This window comes from Euleptes europaea, chromosome 12, assembly GCF_029931775.1.
Source record: "Euleptes europaea isolate rEulEur1 chromosome 12, rEulEur1.hap1, whole genome shotgun sequence".
Lineage (NCBI taxonomy): Eukaryota > Metazoa > Chordata > Lepidosauria > Squamata > Sphaerodactylidae > Euleptes > Euleptes europaea.
The window spans coordinates 3,375,854-3,392,715 of NC_079323.1; the positions used below are offsets into that span (position 1 = coordinate 3,375,854).

At 47.2% G+C, this 16,862-nt stretch overlaps 1 protein-coding gene across 2 annotated transcripts in view; it reads left to right on the top strand.

Moving 5' to 3' along the window:
* Positions 1–16,862, top strand: part of RAB6A (RAB6A, member RAS oncogene family) — a 71,590-nt gene that overhangs the window by 33,520 nt on the left and 21,208 nt on the right. For both annotated transcript variants that reach the window (XM_056858085.1, XM_056858084.1), the window contains exon 2: positions 11,659–11,717. In XM_056858085.1, coding sequence (XP_056714063.1) covers positions 11,659–11,717 — 59 coding nt within the window. The remainder of the gene's footprint in view (positions 1–11,658; positions 11,718–16,862) is intronic.

Below are 16,862 nucleotides of genomic sequence, written 5' to 3' on the forward strand. Positions count from 1 at the left end.
TTCATGTGTAGGAGCAGGGAAACAAATCCAGTTCACCAGATTAGCCTCCATCGCTAATTTACATTCCTCAAATATAAACGATGGATACCAAATAAAAAGTGTACTCAAATAAAAAGTGAAGTACACTAAGTTTTAAGTATCCAGTTTTGAAATCAGAATTTCATTGGTTGTGCGCTGCCTTTCTAGCCAGTGAATCCCCGAGGCAACTGTAGAATGTGTTTTCCCTGGCTTGGGGCCACATATGCAGCTTCCAGGAGGCCATACCACAGTGCCAGCATCTTTAAAATTCACCTGGAATCTTCCTCCCAGTCATCGTTTCCACAAAGGTGTGCTTTGACTGCTAATTGTTTGGCTTTTGGCTAACGGTAAGGAGATAAAACCTCGCAGCACTTTTTAAGCTAGCGGAACTCTCTTTGGAGCATGGTGCAAGCAGGCATGAAATGGCTTGTTCACGCAGGCTGTCATCTGACGTACGACCGGAACTAAGCCCCTTCAGCCTGCTCCTGGTGGCAGGCAGATTGCGATGGGAGGATATCGGCATCTCAGGTTTGCTTTGTGGTAAGCCCTTGATGGCATAGGAATTTGCATAGGTAGCTGACACATGTTGTCAGTGAGGGGCCATGGCTCAGTGGAGGGGCCATGACTCAGAGGTAGAGCACCTGCTTGGCATGCAGAAGGTCCCAGGTTCAATCCCCGGCATCTCCAATTAAAGAGACTAAGCAAGTAGTTGATATGAAAGACCTCAGCCTGAGACCCTGGAGAGCCGTTGCCGGTCTGAGTAGACAAGACTTACTTTGATGGACCAAGGGTCTGATTCAGTATAAGGCAGCTTCATGTGTGTTCATGTGTGACCACGGATTTCACTGTTACTGAGAGGTGCACCTGTACTCACATTTGAACACATGAAGCTGCCTTCTACTGAATCAGACCCTTGATCCATCAAATTCAGTGTTGTCTACTCAGACCGCCGGCGGCTCTCCAGGATCTCAGGCTAAAGTCTTTCCCATCACCTACTTGCCTAGTCCCTTTAACTGGAGATGCTGGGAATTGAACCTGGGGCCTTCTGCATGCCAAGCAGATGCTCTACCACTGAGCTGCAGCCCCTTTACTCAACTCTGTTCGACTTCAAACTAACATGGCTATCCTCTGACATTTTTCCACTAAAAGCTTAAACGTATGGAGTAAAACATGCTAGTTATTTAAAATGTATAAGTAGCCACAAAGGTGTGTGTCTGCCTATATGTTTATTTAAAAAATGACCTGTTTCTCTCCTTCATTGTTGAAAGATGTAAAATTTCAAAGATAAAACTGGGATCCCAAGATAACTTACAATTCCTGTTAAAACAAAGTTTAAATTAAAAAACAAACAGCCTCCCAAAATAGTCAACAGACAGTGTCAAAATCGAAACTAAAATCATTAGAGTAGTTTGCCCTGACCTGGATAGCCGAGGCTATCCCCATTTTGCCAGGTCTCGGAAGCTAAGGAGGTCAGCCCTGGTTGGTATGTGGGTTGGTGACCACCGGGGAAATCCAAGGTTGTTGCTACGCAGAGGTGCACAACGGCAAAACACCCGTGAACGTCTCTTGCCTTGAAAAGTTACAGAATTACAGAGTTGGAAAGAACCACCAGGGTCATCTAGTCCAACCCCCTGCACAATGTATGACATTTACAACTACCTTCCTGCCCCCCCAACTGACCCCAACTCCATGCCCAGAAGATGGCATCAAAACCCCTCCAGGATCCTTGGCCAATCTGGCCTGGAGGAAAATTGCTTCCTGAATCCAAAGTTGCTATCGGCACTACCCTGGGCATGCAAGAAAGGACCACGAGAGCCAAACATTGACGCATCCCTTCCTGCAGTCCCTTTCATCGTCTTTCATGGCTGCGATTTGACGGCCGTGTGGAACAACATAGCTGTAACTGCATCCTAAAAGCGTACAAAAGGAATACTGACCTCTGTTGGTACTAGTGTACTTCTTTAGCCTCGGGTGGTGCTGACCCCCCCCCCACTCCACATACAGTAAAGTGTGCAGCGGTTTCTCCCTTTGAAGGATGTTCATATCGTAGGTGCGTGTCGTTCCCCGTTACTTCACCCCATTTCACTCTCCTCCGTAGCTTGCTTTCCTGCTTCTTCTGCACCAGACAGTCATAAATATTCATGGGGGCTTCCTTCATCCTTTCTGTCTTGTATACTTAGTTGATAGCCTGTTCCATCCCCCTCCCCCCAAAAGGATGCTTTGTCTTAGCACACCAGTGCCCAGTGAGCTAATGTTTGAGCCTCTGGCTTTGTGGTGGAAAATACCAGGGGCCTTGGAGAGCTAAAAACCTCCATTTGCATTGGGAAGATACTCTAAAGTTAGCTACCATTTATTGCATCTGAATAATTATTCTACAGAATTTTCAAATGCTTGTTTTTCTGTGCACCTCCTAATTAAATTTTTACCGCGAGCTCCCCGGCTTCCCCACCCTCTTCTTAACATGCAAGTCACAGGATCCCCCTGAACTCTTAAATATTCATGTTTTGCCTGGGCTGCGGCTTGTCATGTCCCACTGCTTCAGCTTCAGGGCCAAGATGACGCATACGGCTCCTGCTTTGTTAGAGCGCATGCTGGGCCTTTGTTTCAGCAGCCCCGTTAAACTTTGAAAGTATGTCAGAAGGGAGACGGGGTCACAGAAATAAAGATTTTGGGTGAGGATGCAGCGTGTATTTGGAGGAGAATGGGAGGGGGAAATCGGGCCTCCTGCGCTGCCGTTTACCTGTTTATTTTAGATATTTATACCCTGCTTTTCTCCACTGTGGGGACTCAGAATGGCACACAGCATCATTCTGCCCTCCTCCATTTTATCCTTTCAACAACCTGGCGAGGCAGGTTAGGCTGAGAGAGACTGGCCAGCCCGATGTCACCCAGCCAGCTTGCGTGCAAGAGTGAGGATTTGAACCTGGGCCTCCCGGCGGCCGAGTGTGACGCAGTCGACTATGCCACACTGCTGTGATGCTTAAGAGTTTTAATGTTGAGATGCTAAAATTAGGCTTTGGACCCTGATCAGTTGACTTGTGAAATACTCCATGAATTCACACACTCCTGGTTTTAAGAGCAGGCCACCCGCTGCCTGCAGTTCTTCTCTGTCCGCCCTGGCTCGTTCTGCTGGGCTTGCGTTGCAGCCCTCTGTTCTTCTAAACCAAGAGGGGCTGTGGCTCAGTGGTAGAGCATCTGCTTGGCATGCAGAAGGTCCCAGGTTCAATCCCCGGCATCTCCTGTTAAAGGGACTAGGCAAGTAGGTGATGTGAAAGACCTCTGCCTGAGACCCTGGCTTCTTAAATTAGGCAGATGGCAACCTGGGAGAGGGGCCTTCTCGGTCATGGCACCAAAGCTATGGAACTCTCTCCTTAGGGAGATTAATCTGTCCCCGTCTGTTGCCGTCTTTCGCCAGCAGGTGAAGACTTTTTTGTGTCATTTGGCGTTCCCTCAATGATCCCTCTTTCCTAACCATTACATCAATTGCTGTTTTTGTGTTTTTTATGTATTTTAACTGTATTTAATTTTTAATGATGTATTTTGGGGGTGGGTTGGTTTCAGTGGTTTTAAAATGTGAATTTGTCATACGTGTTTTAAATTGTTAGCCGCCATGGTGGCTCTTGTAAGGGCCGGAAGGCAGGATACAGATTTTGTACATAAATAAAATAAACGTGTTTAAATAAACAGAAAAACTGGATGTGGGGATTCTAGATGCGGCTCACATTGCTTTCTTGAAACATGCATTTTTATGATTGGTTTCGCAGCCAGTCTTCCGTTCAGGTACAGACAACATGCAGAGCCAGAGATGTTGACTAAAGGTAAAAGGATTAGAAAATTAACAAGTATTTGGAGAGAGCCAGCATAGAGTTGGAGCAACCACTATTTCTGGCTGATAGGACTGAATTGCTGCTTTATTTGTTCGCAGGCAAGCAGTGTCTCGTAGCGGGACTAATTTTCTAAAAAGCGATTAAGGGGTCAGTTTTGGAACCTTAATGCAGAGTTGTCTGAAGTACCAGCTAATGAGCTGAAACAGCAAAGCAGTACTGGTGCAGAGAATATCTCCTGCCCCTGTCTAGTTTTACTCTCCTGCTTCTCCCCCACCCCGTCCAATTCCTGAAGTTGCTACTCAGAGCAATTATGCCAATGACTTGCAATTACTGATTAGCACTGATTCCCCCCTCCCAATTGCTGTAGCTTCATACTGTTGGAAAGTGAGTGGAGCAGCAGAGGAAAGAGCATATGAATGGAAGCGGAAGAGAGAGCAGCTGTGGGAGAACTGCATGTTTTGGCATGAGAGAGAGAGGCTTTCTGTGTTGGGAAGACTCTGGGGTTTCGTCTGCTCAGCTCTGGGGTTTCTGCAGGGCTAAACCCTGGTAGAAAAACAGCTCCACTTATGCCCAGTGAAGTAGGCTAATCTTCATCAGAGGGAAGGAAGCACTCTCCTGGAGGTGTTGGAAAGTGCTGTCAAATCACAGCTGACTTAGTGACCCCATAGGGTTTTCAAGGCAAGAGACAAACAGAGATGGTTTGCCAATGCCTGCCTCTGCGTAGCAGCCCTGGACTTCCTTGGTGGTCTCCCATCCAAGTGTACTAACCAGGGTTGACCCTGTTTCGCTTCCAAGATCTGATGAGATCAGGATAGCCTGGGCTGTCCAGGTCAACGGATATGCAAGCTCAGACAGGATATGAACAGACTGCTGGACTTGATGGGCCTTGGTCTGATCCAGCAGGGCCTTTCTTATGTTCTTTCTTATCAAACTCTGTGTACTTCAAATAACTGTAGGATGGAAGGGGATACCTTGCCAAGCTCCTTGCTCATTCTTTTTTTGGCTGTCAAATCACAGGTGACTTACGGCAACCCCGTAGGGCAGTGATGGCGAACCTTTTAGAGACCGAGTGCCCAAACTGCAACCCAAAACCCACTTATTCATCGTAAAGTGCCAGCACTGCAATTTAACCTGAATACTGAGGTTTTAGTTTAGAAAAAACAACTCATACGTTAACATCTTATGCTCACAAGCATAAAATGATCCAAACAAAGTAAGAAAAGCAATCCCAAGTGCTTTCATTGATTTAAAATTATTTGGCAGAGAATTCCACACTTTAAGGATTTCATTTTCAGAACTAACTGTACTATCCTTTGTCATCCATAAAATTAAATCATGGCAATGACTGACAAACACCATTTTCCCCATCTTCATTCTCAAAACTCTGCAGGGGGGCTTATTGTTGAGTTGTGCATCTGAGTGGCAAGTCCAAGGCAAAACCTCCCATTCACAAATGGACAACAACCCCCCCAATGCAGTTTTGAGAATCTGGATGGGGTAAATGTGCATCTCAGTGGCAAGTCCAAGGCAAAACCTCTCTTTCACAAATAGACAACCCCCACCCATGCAGTTTTGAGACTCTGGATAGGGTAAATGTGCATCTCAGTGGCAAGTCCAAGGCAAAACCTCTCTTTCACAGACAACCCCCCCCCCATGCAGTTTTGAGACTGGATGGGGTAAATGTGCATCTCAGTGGCAAGTCCAAGCGAAAGAGCCTCCCGCCGCCAGCCTCCCGCAAGCCTCCCGCCGCCCTCTCCGCCTCAGCAGCAGCGCCGCCGCCCCACCCAGGCGCCGCTCTGGACCTGCCGCCGCCACCGGCCGCTCATGCTCGGCCCCGAGGGCTGCCCTGCCGGCCACACCGCTACGCCCGCCGAGTCGCCCCCGCCCCTCGACAAAGTTGGCTGCGGCGTGGCGGAAACGTGCGCCGAGGCCGCGAGGAGGGGCGGAGGAGGGGGTCGGGCAGCCAAGGGGGCGGAGGAGGGGGCGGGGGCGACTCAGTGGGCGTAGCGGTGCGGCCGGCAGGGCAGCCCTCGGGGCTGAGCATGAGCGGGCGGCGGCGGATCTGGAGCGGCGCCTGGGTGGGGCGGCGGCGCTGCTGCTGCTGCTGCTAAGGCGGAGCGGGGCAACGGAGGCAGATGGCGTCGAGGCCGCAAGGAGGGGGCGGGGGACGGACGGGCGACGGGCGGGGGGGCCCGGCGGCTCCATGCGTGCCCATAGAAAGGGCTCGGCGTGCCGCTTGTGGCACGCGTGCCATAGGTTCGCCAACACGGCCGTAGGGTTTTCAAGGCAAGAGACGTTCAGAGGTGGTTTGCCGCTGCCTGCCTCCACATCACGCTCTTGGTATTCCTTGGAGGTCTCCCATCCAAGTACTTGCCAGGGTCGAGGCTGAGTGTATGTGATTGTCCTAAGGTCACCCAGCAAGCTTCTGCGGCAGAGTGGGGATTCGAACCTAGGTTTCCCAGATCCTAGTCCAACACTTTAACCGCTACACCACACTGGCTGTCCACCTTGCTCACAGGGGTACTTTACTTGCCCCAGGCTGGTAGCTTACTGCTGTGGCTTGATAGTCACTGTTCACCGCCAAACAGGCTAGTCGTTCAATTAATGGTTGAAGCATAGTGAGTCCTCTTCTGCTGCAAGCAGACATGATGTTCCCGACTGCTTGGATCAATGTGGGCAGCAGCAACTCAGTACCAGAAATAGCTTTCCAGGCTGGCTTTCAGAAACGCTCTTAAAACGGCTGGTATTTTGGCATGGGATATGCTGTCCTTTCCCCTCTAGGTAAATTGTAAATTTGCTTATTAAATTAAAAGCAAAAATGGTAGCCTAAAATGCAGAAAGAGCTTGTGGATAGTGTGTAGTGGACAGTACAGGTTGAGTATCCCTTATCAGGACATCCCTATATCCGGACTGATCGGAAAACTTTTTGAGTCGGCATGCAGGCATTACTCACAGGCCCTCAGCAGCACGCCAATTTCTAATGGTTCAAGGTACACAAAATAGTTAAAAGTTATTGTTTAAAATTACATTCAGGCTATGTGTATTTAAAACATAAATGAATTTCATGTTTAGATTTGGGTCCCATACCCAAGATATCTCATTATGTACGTGCAAATATTCCAAAATACAGAATGAGCCGAAATACGGACCACTTCTGGTCCCAAGCAGTCCAGATAAGGGTTACTCAACCTGTATCTGAAAGCACCTTCCTTTTACAGATAAGTCTTGTGTATTTTAGCTTGAGGCTGCTGAAGTAGGCATGGTTCGTGGGGCAGAGGCTCTCAGGGACTAGACCCAAGCATCTTACTCTCTGGCTGGGTTCCTCAGAATACACCTTGTACAGAATCAGACTGGCAGCAGTGGTCCAGGTTATCCGGCAAAGGTCTTTCACATCACCTACTGCCTGGTCCTTTTTTCCCATGGGAGTTGCTGGGGATTGAACCTGGGACCTTCTTCACGCAAAGCAGAGACTGTTCCGCTGAGCCACGGCCCCTTGCAGCATTTCTTCTGTATTGTGGAGGGCTAGCCCTCTGCTGTGGGGCGTATTCCTCTGATGCTGGCTGCTTTTCAGGTCAGAGCAAGGCACTTGTCTTCCATGAATGGAAGTGCCCAGTGGTGTAGGAATGTACTCTGTATTTAAAGTTAATTATCCTTTCTCGTCACCTTTAATAAAACTCTGTACCCAACACTGCCTGGCAACAAAAGACTTCTAATCAGTCTTGAAAATAAGATGGGAACTTTTTTTTTTGCATAATCTAATAGGTCTCTTCCATCTCAAGTTCTTATCAATTTCCCCATGTGCCTCATTACAGCAAAAATACATCTTGCAGATGTGGAAGCATCATCCGTTAGGAACGGCAAAGAGGGATTGTAGAGGCCTCTTGCCAACCACTTTCATTAGCGGAGGGCCATGGAGTGGCAGGCACTCCAGTAGGCTTTGTGGTGGAACCTTTTTCAGACTGGCAGACTATCAGTGTCTTTCACCCAGAAGGTATGACAGTTGAAGGTCTGGTTTGAGAGTGCCAGCCAAGTACGTTTAAATTTCTGCATTGAACCTCAGCTCAGCTATGACTGCCTGCCTTTAGAGAGCCAGTGTGATGGAGTGCATCGTATGTTAGACATGAGTCAGGGTGACCTGGGTTCGAATGTGGTCATAAGAACATAAGAAAAGCCCTGCTGGATCAGACCAAGGCCCATCAAGTCCAGCAGTCTGTTCATACAGTGGCCAACCAGGGGCCTCTAGGAAGCCCACAAGCAAGACGACTGCAGCAGCATTCATCCTGCCTGTGTTCCGCGGCACTTAATATAATAGGCATGCTCTATTGAGACTGGAGAGAATAGGTATGCATCATGACTAGTAGCCATGAATAGCCCTCTCCTCCACGTCTCCTCTTAAAGTCCTCCAAGCCGGCAGCCATCACCACATCCTGGGACGGGATGTTCCACAATTTAACTATGCGATGTGTGAAGAAATATTTCCTTTTATCTGTTTTGAATCTCTCACCCTCCAGCTCCCGACCTTAAATTTTATTGGATAGCTTTGAGAAAATCATCACCCTAAGTTATACCACAAGATTGCTTGGATGAAATTGGACAGTCCCTTGACTCCTTGGAGGAGGGGAGGGTTAGAAGTGGTGGTGGTGGAGCGTGCCATCAAGTCACAGCCAACTTATGACGGCCCTGTAGTGTTTTCAAGGCAAGAGGCGTTCAGGGGTGACTTGCCATTGCCTGCCTCTGCCTAGCGACCCTGGACTTCCTTGGTGGTCTCCCATCCAAAAACTAGCCAGGGCCGACCCTGCTTAGCTTCCAAGATCTGATGAGACCAGGCTAGTCTGGGCCATCCAGGGCAGGGCAGGAGACGTTCAGAGGTGGTTTGCTATTGCCTGCCTGTGTGTATCGATCCTGGACTTCCTTGGTCGTCTCCCATCCAAGTACTAATCAGAGCTGACCCTGCTTAGCTTCCAAGGTTGAACTAGCCTGGGCCGTCCAGGTCAGGGTTCCGGGACAGAAATGGGGTACACTTAATATCTGTTGGGCATTCTTTTGAGTGTAAGGTTTTATTCCAGTTCTGAGTGTGCCTGCAAATGGACTATTTGAGAGCAGTTGCGTTGCAGAGAGGGTTGTGTGTGTGGGATTCATCCTAACCCACCTTAGAGCAGTCATTTCATTAAAAACAAGGCACTGTAACCCACCCATATAAAACATAGCAGTTTGGTAGAATTCTGGCCCAAGATGGGTTTGAAAGCCTTACTCCTCCAGGTCTTGCTCTCTCTTCTGCTCACCCTCTCTGCTTGCATCCCAGTGACCGAGATAGTATCTCTAAATGATTTGTCTGAAACGAAGCAGCAACTGATTAAGCCCTCAGTTTGTTATCACCCTTCCAAACTGAAAACTATAAAAATACCTCAGAATGATAGCACAAAAGCAAGCCTTTTCATAGCAAGCCACAGGAATATCTTCTGCGAATAAGACTCTATTACCGCTCAAATTGCCTGATTAGCTATGACGAGGAGATAACTTTCCTGGACCATCAAGAGTATCCAGACTCGTATCAGCCTCTTATTTTTTATAGCACCTGTGTGCAGATAGCATCTTGGGGGGAAAAATTAGACGCTGCCCTAAGCAGTGTTTCTTTAATGTAGTTACTGTGCAGCTGACCACTGGGAATGCTACTATAGCAACAGCAGTCACATTCTTAATTAGTAAAGCCCGAGCAGTCCCAGGGTCTGAGAGAGAGAGAGAGAGAGACATTAATGGCCAAAGCTGCCAAGAGGAAGGGGGAATCTACAGTTGCAGGAAAGGCTGGCCCTCCCTTGCACAACTTAGAATCATAGAATAGAATCCTAGAGTTGGAAGAGACAACCAGGGTCATCTAGTCCAACCCCCTGCACAATGCAGGAAATTCACAACTACCTCCCCCCTACACCCCAGTGACCCCTACTCCATGCCCAGAAGATGGCCAAGGTGCCCTCCCTCTCACCATCTGCTTAAGGTCATAGAATCAGCATTGCTGACAGATGGCCATCTAGCCTCTGCTTTAAAACCTCCAGGGAAGGAGAGCTTGCCACCTCCCGAGGAAGCCTGTTCCACTGAGGAACCGCTCTGACTCTAACTTTTTGGATTTGAGAAAATGTAGCAAGGATAGGAGTAGAAAAGAGATCAGATGAGTTCTGAGGGTGGAGAGGGATAGATTAACTCTCATGTAGCATCTGGTGCAGCAGCCAAGGACAAGCTCCATTTTCTTGACTGCTGTGGCATTAGCTGATGAACATGGGCTGCGTTCTGGCCGAAAAGTTACCAGCCCAAATGAGGCAGGGGCGGGGGAGGCTCCTAGCAAGTGGTATGGCTCTAGTGAATTCAAGGCAAAAGACGGAGTGTTCAGCACAATCCTGAGGCAGAGGTTTGCTGTCAGAATCTGTGAGTGCACTTGAACCATGATGCTGTAATGGTACTATAAAGTACTGTAAGACTTTGTTCTAATGACCACCGTAATGCTGAGTTTCACCCTACAGACTTGGGGTGCATGGGTGGTGTGCGTGTGTGAGAGAGAATACTGTATTTTTACAGAACTCTGTTAACCTTTAGAAGCAAAGTGCGCATAAAGTGGTAAGGTGGGTAAAGAGTTTATTGCAGGGGTGTCAAGTATAAGGCCTGTGGGTTGAATCTGGTCCCTTGAGAGCTCTTATCGGGCCTGAGAGCCAGCCGAGGCAGCCAAAACTCCCTCTCAATCTGGGCTGGCGAGGCATGGCCCGGCCCCACCAAGTGACATTTATGTCCCATCCAGCCCTTGTAACAATTGAGTTCGACACCCCTGGTTTATTGTTTGTTTGCCCTGCTTGCTGGTATCCCATTACAAAAGGTGACATATTTTGAAGAGAGGACTGTATTAAGTGTAACTGGATTCTCAAATCCCACTCCTGTGAAAACTCCTTGAACTCACGAGTGGGTGTTCTTGCATGATAGAAACCTGTACATGTTGAGAGTGGGGCCCGTTGCCTTTATTTAATTATAGGCCCAGTGAGAAGTGGTCGTTGTTGATTCTCATAATCTCTGCAGAAGCGCGCTTTGCTATCTGACACTTTAATAGTAATCAAGGAGTTAAAACAGAATGCCGAGGCGTCCTGGTAAGTTTAAGAGAGAAATCCTTCGCAGGAAGAAAGGATCCCATATGGAGCCTTGCACATGACCGTTACGTTGGCTCAAGATGGGCTTGATGTGTTTTGCAGATCTGAAAACTCAGACGCCAAGTGGTTGAAGTCCGGCAACAAGAAGGCAGTCGAAATGACCCCCCGGTGTCCAGAGTACCTAATTTTAGACATTTCCCCGTGACTTTCAGTATGAAATCAAAGCGCTGCAGCAAATGTAGGTCGGATATCTTTTCTAGCAGAAAAAAAAAATCATCCTGAAATTGCCACTTTCTTCAAGAGTCCAGCTCAACCCTTAAAGGTACAAAAATAAGAAACTGGAAGGGGAAGGGCCGTGGCAATATGGAAACCGCATGCAGCTCCATTACGGCAAAGCAGGAAAGTGTTGATAATGAACGAATGCAGAGGAAGCACTGATTGACTCCAGTGATGGTCACAGTAATCCACATCTCTCTGCATTTTGCTTAAATAACTGTAAATAGGAACAAATGTTAAATGCTGTCACTTAATCCTTGCCCCCAAGACACTTCATAATTAGAACACTAGTCAGTTGACTGCTTCTTTAATTGTACGGAACCTTATTGCTAGGATTTCAGTTGGAACACCTAGAATGTATCTTAGGTTGCGCTGTTTTAACCTCTCGATTCTTTTCTTTTTTTCTCTTCCAGTGGGGAAGACCTCGCTGATCACCAGGTTCATGTATGACAGTTTTGACAACACCTACCAGGTAAGAACTCCAGATGCGCTCTCGTTTGAGGGCGTTGGTCACTGTCTCCGTCGGGAAATGGATGTACTCCATAAACACACACATGAAGCTGCCTTACACTGAATCAGACCATAAAAGGCAGTATTGTCTACTCAGACTGGCAGCGGCTCTCCAGGGTCTCAGGTAGAGGTCTTTCACATCACCTACTTGCCTAGTCCGGGAAATGCCGGGGATTGAACCTGGGTCCTTCTGCATGCCAAGCAGATGCTCTACCACTGAGCCACTGCCCCTCCCCTAGCTTGGTGACAGAGCTGCAGAAGGGCTCCTTCCAGATGTCCCTGTGCTCCAACTATGGTAGGCAGGCCGCCACCTGCTGACTGTCCTGCCATTCAAGCTGGCCTTCTTGGCATCAACCAGAGCCTGGGGCCTTTTCCATTGTGGCTCTGGCTCTGTGGAATGGGCTCTCTGAAGAGGTGAGGAGGGGGGCCCTCCTTGGAGGTCTTCAGGAGCCGCTGCGAGGCCTGCCTGTTTGCCAGGGCGTTTGAGGAGGTTTGAACATCAGGCATCTTTTAAGAGGATGAATGGGGAGAGATTTGAGGTTTGCTGTTCTATTTTTGGTTTTTATACAATTCCAAAATGGGGAAGAAATGCTGTAGCACGTAGATATATGAAAACAAACAGCAAATCAGGCTACTACATACAACAATGCCAAGAAATTGCATTCACATTAAAGAATCAATCACAAACCAATAATAAGCAAAACCTTATAAATATTAAAGTCCTTGTTCAACTTTTGTTATAAGTCAGATTCTTGCACTGTTTCTGTAAAGTCCATAGCTTATTATTTTGTGTAAATACACATTGCCAAGTCCATCCTTCTTCTCTTCTTTTATTCTCTACTATTTTTGGTTTTAGCTGGGGATGTTTAAACTGTTCTTGTTAGCAACCATAAGGAAAGGCATTTATTAAATTAAATGTTATTAAGTGTTTTAATTAATATATAAATGCTCAAGGTTGTCACATTAATGGTAGGCCAGGGCTCTTGAATGCTGCTCTTGAAAAAATCTCAGGCGCCTCACCATCTGCTACTGCTGGTGTCAAGGAGTTGGGAACTCCGGCATCCTCGCTTCCACTTCTTTGTTCCTGTCCATTCCACAAACGAGTGGTTGAATTTAAGAGGGCTCTATTTGTGGGGGAGGGGGGGGGAGGAGAGAGGCCAGAAAATTTTCACAATGAAAGCGATTCCTCAGTGGAACAGGCTTCCTCAGGAGGCAGTAAGCTCCTTCCCTGGAGGTTTTTAAGCAGAGGCTAGATGGCCATCTGTCAACAATGCTGGTTCTATGACCTTAGGTAGATCATGAGAGGGAGGGCATCTTGGCTATCTTCTGGGCATGGAGTAGGGGTCAATGCGGGTGTGTGTGGGGGAGGTAGTTGTGAATTTCCTGCATTGTGCAGAGGGTTGGACTAGATGACCCTGGTGTTCCCTTCCAACTCTATGATTCTATAAATATATTTCTCAGGGTCGCCCAAGCCTCTGACCTGCTCATGATTTGACAGTTTGAAGTCATGGAAAAATGGACTGGTGTCAGCTAAAATGCACAAATTGCACTTTTAAAAGTTAATGTGTATGCATTACTAGCTAACAATATTTGCAAAGCAACAAAACAACCTGCAGTAGATATTTTCAAAATAAATTGTTCTTTTGCAAGTTAACTTTGAGTGTGTCCCCGAGTGGGGATTTGGACTTCATGAGTCACTTTCTCTTCTGAATTGCATTCTTGTGTTTTAGCAAGTAGTCTTTTTTAATGTACTTTATTTTTAAAAAACCAAATAAAATACAATACTAGAGTCTAGAACAGAAATTACTAAATACATCAACAACAAAATATACCACAGAAACTTTAGCAAGCAGTCTTGTTGGCCGGATAAGGGAGTTGCCTCCTCTCACTGGGTGAATGTTGTGGGGGAAGAAAGGAAGATAGGCTGTGGCATAATGCTAGGGTTGCCAGGTCCCCCCCTCTCCACCAGCGGGAGGTTTTTGGGGCAGGGTAGGGGTGGCGATCCAGCACTCATGGCTGCGCGTGACGCGATTACATCACTTCAGGGTTTACCCCAGAAGCGCCACATTGTGACGGGATGCTTTAGCATTCAAATCCCTGGGGGTTTGAGTGCTAAGGCATCCTGTCATGATGCGGGGCTTCCAGGGGAAAACCTGGAAGTGACGTAATCGCATCGCGCATGTGATTGCCGCTCCAAGCAGCCTGGGGAATTGGTGGGCAATTACCAACCAGAACCAGCAACCTGACAACCCTACGTAATGCTGATCCTCCTCAGCTGTGAACTTCTGTAGACACACAGGTCTAGTTCCATATAGTAGAGCCCCCATCAGACCTTTGGTATGTAGAACCATTGTCTTCTGAAGTCAGTCTCAGTGACACTGGAGAAAACTTGGAAGTGACAGACCTTTTGGATGCCCTGCCTTGCCAGCCCCTGAAAAGAATGGGGGTCTGCATCTGGAATGCCAAAGGGTGCCACCGTGATAGAATAGGAACTAAATTTGGAAAACCGGTTGGCTGTATCCATACATCAGTCTTTAAGGTATATTATGACTGCAAAGCTAAGTCATGGGACTTTGCCAAGGTGAAGAGTGGCTTCCTGAGGACTTGGTTCATGCTTGAAGTTGTGAATGCTAATTCTGCCAAAGATGTACTGGGCTCCTCTTAGTACTATGACAATGATCATGTATTCAAACTACAGCAGTAGTATGGGACCAGTTAATACCAGTGGCATTCAGCTAACCCTGGTTTGGGCTATTTGTGTCAGGTGTCAGGTGTATCTGTTCCCTGCTTTCTTGAACCCAAGAATCCTTTGGTCCTTTGCCTGCCTCAAGCAATCCACAACAAAATATTTCAGTTCCATTTTGGAAGGTGCTCATTTTTTGAAACCTATGTGTCATTTGTGTCTAAATATTTTAGATTTGTAGCCAGTGTGGTGTAGTGGTTAAGAGCGGCGGACTCTAATCTAGAGAACCTGGTTTGATTATCTTCTTCTCCACATGAAGCCTGGTGGGTGATCTTGGGATAGTCACAGTTCTTTCTGAACTCTCACAGCCTCACCTACCTCACAAGATGTCTGTAGTGGGGAGGTGAAGGGAAGGCGATTGTAAGCTGCTTTGAGACTCCTTTTGGTAGAGAAAAGCAGGGTATAAAAACCAACTCTTCTTCATTTGAAAGGCTTGAGGATGGTAAAATCATGAAAAGCTAGAACATTTAGCATTATTTGTTACTTTACCAACTGTACATTGCAGCCGCCCACAGATGATGCACTTAACTAGAGACACCAAAAATCTGTCTAAATAGAAATGCCTTGTAATGCTTGAAAAGGACTCTGTTTTTGGCAAGTCATTATATGGTTGTCTCAGAGTTATAGTCCCTGGGGATGCCCTTCTGTGTGCTTGCTGTTGAAATTGGCATGCTTGGTGAGGAAGTAGCCCCTTAAAATGTAGGCTAACGGGCTGTTACCGCACTAGGTATTCCCAGCGATGTATTAGGAGTTTGAAACTGTTATAAAAAATACTGTTCGCACTTTGTTTGGCCTCTTTAGTCTTCCAACCATTTTTTAGCCGTAGTATGGCAAAACCCTTTTAAAGCGATGTTTTTTATAACATTTCCAAACTCTCTTGATACATCGCTGGGAATACCTAGTGCGGTAACAGCCAAAGCCAAAACCTCCCAGTGTTTGCTGCGCCTCAGCACAGGTATTCTGAGAGCTACTGCCTCTGAACATGGAGGTTCTATTTAATCGTCATGGCAGTGAGCCATTGGTGAACATATCCTCCATGACTTTTTCTACTCTTCTTTTACATCCAGCTGAATGAGCGGCCATCACTAAATCTTGTGGCAGTGAATTCCACAAGCTGCCCATGAGTCCAAGGCTAGGCTCAAGGACTTAAACTCCAATGGAGAGATGCCCTCTCCTTTCTACTCCTCATTTTTTTAAAAAAACAAAACCTCCTGGGATGCTTTCCTTTGTTTTAAAATTCTCTCTAAAGAATCTGTCTCCTTGCGATTATGAATGGGTCTCTCCACATCCTCAGCATCATTTGGCCTAATAGACCAATAGAAATTCCTGCTGGGTCAGCAGAATTAACGATGCGGGAGGACTCAGATGTGCCTCTGGCTTCCTAGCGGAGCAAACATCCTTTGCATTTCTGCCTGCTGTAATTACCGAGCCGTTAAAGCGGTTCTTTTATGTAATAATCATCTGTCTTTCTCCTGGTCCTCTCTCAGTTCTGTTCTTCTCCGTTGAGTGCGTGCCCTAGTTTTTACTTGGAACTCTGACCCCACCCCTCCAGCATTTTATCGCAATATGGCTGTCTCCACGGAAAGGAAGTCTAACATAATAAACAAAGCAAGTGCAAAGCGAATAGCTCAGTAATAAGTGAGGAGAGCCAGTGTGAATACCAAGTCCTATAAAGAAAGGTTGAAGGAACTGGGTATGTTTGGCCTGGAGAGGAGAAGACTGAGAGGGGATATGAGAACCATCTTCAAGTACTTGAAGGGCTGTAGAGGATGGTTCCGAGTTGGTTTCTGTTGCCCCAGAAGGTCGGACCAGAACCAATGGGCTGAAATTAAAAGAGTTTTCAGCTAAACTTCCTGACTGTTAAAGTAGTTCCTCGGTGGAACAGGCTTCCTCGGGAGGTGGTGGGCTCCCCTTCTTTGGAGGTTTTTAAGCAGTGGCTAGATGGCCATCTGACAGCAATGCTGATTCTATGACCTTAGGCAGATCATGAGAGGGAGGGCAGGAAGGGATGAGCTAGTGCTCAGCTCTTGTGGCCCTTTCTTACATGCCCAGGGGAATGCTGATTGCCACTTTGGGGTTAGGAAGCAATTTTCCTCCAGGCTGGATTAGCCAGGGATCCTGGAGGATTGTTTTGGCCATCTTCTGGGCATGGAGCAGGGGTCACTGGGAGTGTAGGGGGAAGGTAGTTGTGAATTTCTTGCATTGTGCAGGGAGTTAGAATCATAGAACTGGATGACCTCCTAGTCCAACCACCAGTTGAACTAGATCAAAGCTTCTTAAACTGTATGTTGTGACCCCATATTGGGTTGTGTAATTGAATGTGGGGATCGCAAAAAATTTGGCAACAGTATAAATTTCTTTGTG